This window comes from Rhyacophila brunnea, unplaced genomic scaffold (genome assembly GCF_057557595.1).
Source record: "Rhyacophila brunnea isolate RB1 unplaced genomic scaffold, BYU_Rbru_1.0 scaffold_104, whole genome shotgun sequence".
Taxonomy (NCBI): domain Eukaryota; kingdom Metazoa; phylum Arthropoda; class Insecta; order Trichoptera; family Rhyacophilidae; genus Rhyacophila; species Rhyacophila brunnea.
The window spans coordinates 248,493-251,014 of NW_028232757.1; the positions used below are offsets into that span (position 1 = coordinate 248,493).

The 2,522-nt window shown below is 33.5% G+C and overlaps 1 protein-coding gene across 2 annotated transcripts; it reads left to right on the forward strand.

The window, feature by feature from the left end:
* Nucleotides 1-249: 249 nt before the first annotated feature.
* On the forward strand, nucleotides 250-2,109 carry LOC147078776 (elongator complex protein 3-like). 2 transcript variants are annotated; one of them, XM_085956653.1, is made up of 2 exons: nucleotides 250-1,630; nucleotides 1,856-2,109. In XM_085956653.1, the coding sequence occupies exons 1-2, from the start codon at nucleotides 250-252 to the stop codon at nucleotides 2,107-2,109; spliced, it is 1,635 nt and encodes a 544-aa protein (XP_085812779.1). The 2 variants fall into 2 exon arrangements, with proteins under 2 accessions (XP_085812779.1, XP_085812787.1); XM_085956661.1 differs by having other exon boundaries at nucleotides 250-1,611; nucleotides 1,867-2,109.
* The last annotated feature ends 413 nt before the right edge of the window (nucleotides 2,110-2,522 follow it).

A 2,522-nucleotide genomic window follows, 5' to 3' on the forward strand; every position in this document is an offset into this window, starting at 1 on the left:
GATATAAAGTTTTGCTTGGCAAATATAAGATTGAACATCATAAAATATTATAAAAAAATAAGTTACTTTCCGTTAATTTTACTTTGAATTGCTCGTAGTATTTTAAGATATTCACTTTTATGTTGCTTGCTCTAAATTTTTGATGATGGCGTTTAAAAATATAAATTTTTGAATTTCTAAATCTTGTGTGCATAAACTGAACGAGTGATTTTATATGTCCCCAAAATAGATAGAATGAAAACTACAGCAATGGATAATTATCACATAGCATGCTCTGAAATATCCGCAGAAATAGTAGAATCACATAAAAAGAAAAATAAAATAAATATAAGTGCTCTTCAAAATAGGATTTCGCAAAAATACAAACTTAAAAGAATACCGACAATGGTAGATGTGCTTGGTGCACTTCCACCAGAGCATCGGCATTTGCGAGAAATTTTTAAGACAAAACCAGTTAGAACTGCATCTGGTGTAGCAGTCGTGGCAGTAATGTGTAAGCCACACAGATGTCCACATATTGCACTTACGGGAAATATCTGTGTATATTGTCCGGGTGGTCCGGATTCTGACTTTGAATATAGCACACAGAGCTATACGGGATATGAACCAACATCCATGCGAGCGATAAGGCATCGGTATGATCCATACCAGCAAGCAAGAACACGAATAATTCAACTCGAAGCTCTTGGCCACACAGTAGATAAAGTGGAGTATATAATAATGGGTGGTACATTTATGTCATTGAGTGATCATTACAAAGAGTGGTTTGTTAGAAATTTGCATGACGCTTTGTCTGGAAGTAATTCTTCTTCGCTTGACGAATCAGTAAAACGAAGTGAGAAGTCAAAAGTAAAATGTGTTGGAATGACAATAGAGACCCGTCCCGATTTTTGTAACCGAACGCATATATCTAAAATGCTTTCTTACGGATGTACCAGAATAGAAATGGGGGTTCAAAGTGTCTATGAAGATGTTGCTTTTGATACAAATCGGGGTCATACCGTTCAAGCTGTTTGTGATGCTTTTTGCTTGACGAAAGATGCTGGATATAAGATTGTAAGCCACATGATGCCGAACCTTCCAAATGTTCCTATGAAAAGAGATTATGCCCAATTTATTGAATTCTTTGAGAGTCATCGATTCAGAAGCGATGGACTCAAAGTATATCCTACACTTGTTATTCGGGGGACTGGATTGTACGAGTTGTGGAAAAACAAGAAGTATAAAAATTATAGCCCTGATGAACTTGTTGATTTTTTGGCGAGAATACTTGCTTTAGTGCCTCCATGGACACGTATCTACAGAATTCAAAGGGATATACCGATGCCTTTGGTTAGCAGTGGTGTGGAACACGGAAATATAAGAGAAGTTGCCTTGCTTAGAATGAAAGATTATGGTACTCGGTGTAGGGATGTGCGCACAAGAGAAGTTGGAATTAAAAATATACATGAAGGTATACTTCCTCAAAAAATTGAGCTTGTGAGACGTGATTATGCCGCTAATAATGGGTGGGAAACTTTTTTGGCATATGAAGATATAAATCAAGATATATTAGTCGGCATGTTAAGGCTGCGAAAATGTAGCTCGGACACATTCAGAGCCGAGTTAAAAGAAAATAAACCTATTACTGGTGAGGCGACAAAAAATGTTGGTCAAAATTGTTGTTTAAATTTAGAAGAGCCCCAAAGTAAATGCTGTAGCATAAAAAATAATAACTTGGAGGCTGTTGAAATGAAGTTGAATTCAAGGGAAAGTGAAATTGTAAAGAGCATACGAAACGGAGAAAGACTTCATAAATTAGATGAAAATGAAAACATTTTTGAAAATAATTTTTTTAAGGTAATAAGACCTAGAGCTATCCGTAACAATTATGTAAGTGTAATTAGAGAACTTCATGTTTATGGGAGCTCTGTCCCTGTTCATCAAAATGATAGTTTGAAGTTTCAACATCAAGGGTTTGGTAAGTTGCTTATTGATGAAGCGGAAAAAATAGCTAAGAAAGAGCACAAGAGCAAAAAAATAGCCATCATCTCAGGTGTAGGAACACGAACATACTATAAAAAATTTGGATATTTTCTAGAAGGCCCGTATATGGTAAAATATATTTAAAAAAATAAAATAATAATCTAGATTTTACACCTTTTTGCCTTTAAAAACTATTTAATTTACACTGGCTTTCTTATTTAAAACATTATTTGCATATATATTCCAGTTAAATCTACATTCCATTAAGAAACATTAATTTACCCTTAAAACTTTGTTCTTGTATTCAATAAAAACAATTTTTTTTCAATTATACTTCTTGCTGAAGTTAAATGTTGCTTTTGTTCGAATGTAAACTAATTTATAACTGAATATGCTCATATTAAAAGAAAATAAAATTGTAACTTATTTTTAATAAGCAAGGGCTGTTTTTTATTTCACCTGGTTTATCTTTCGAGGAACAAGCTATATCAAAGGTGACCCCTATAATCGTTTCGCATTTGATTTATATTATTTTGATGGGTATTATTAATTATTCA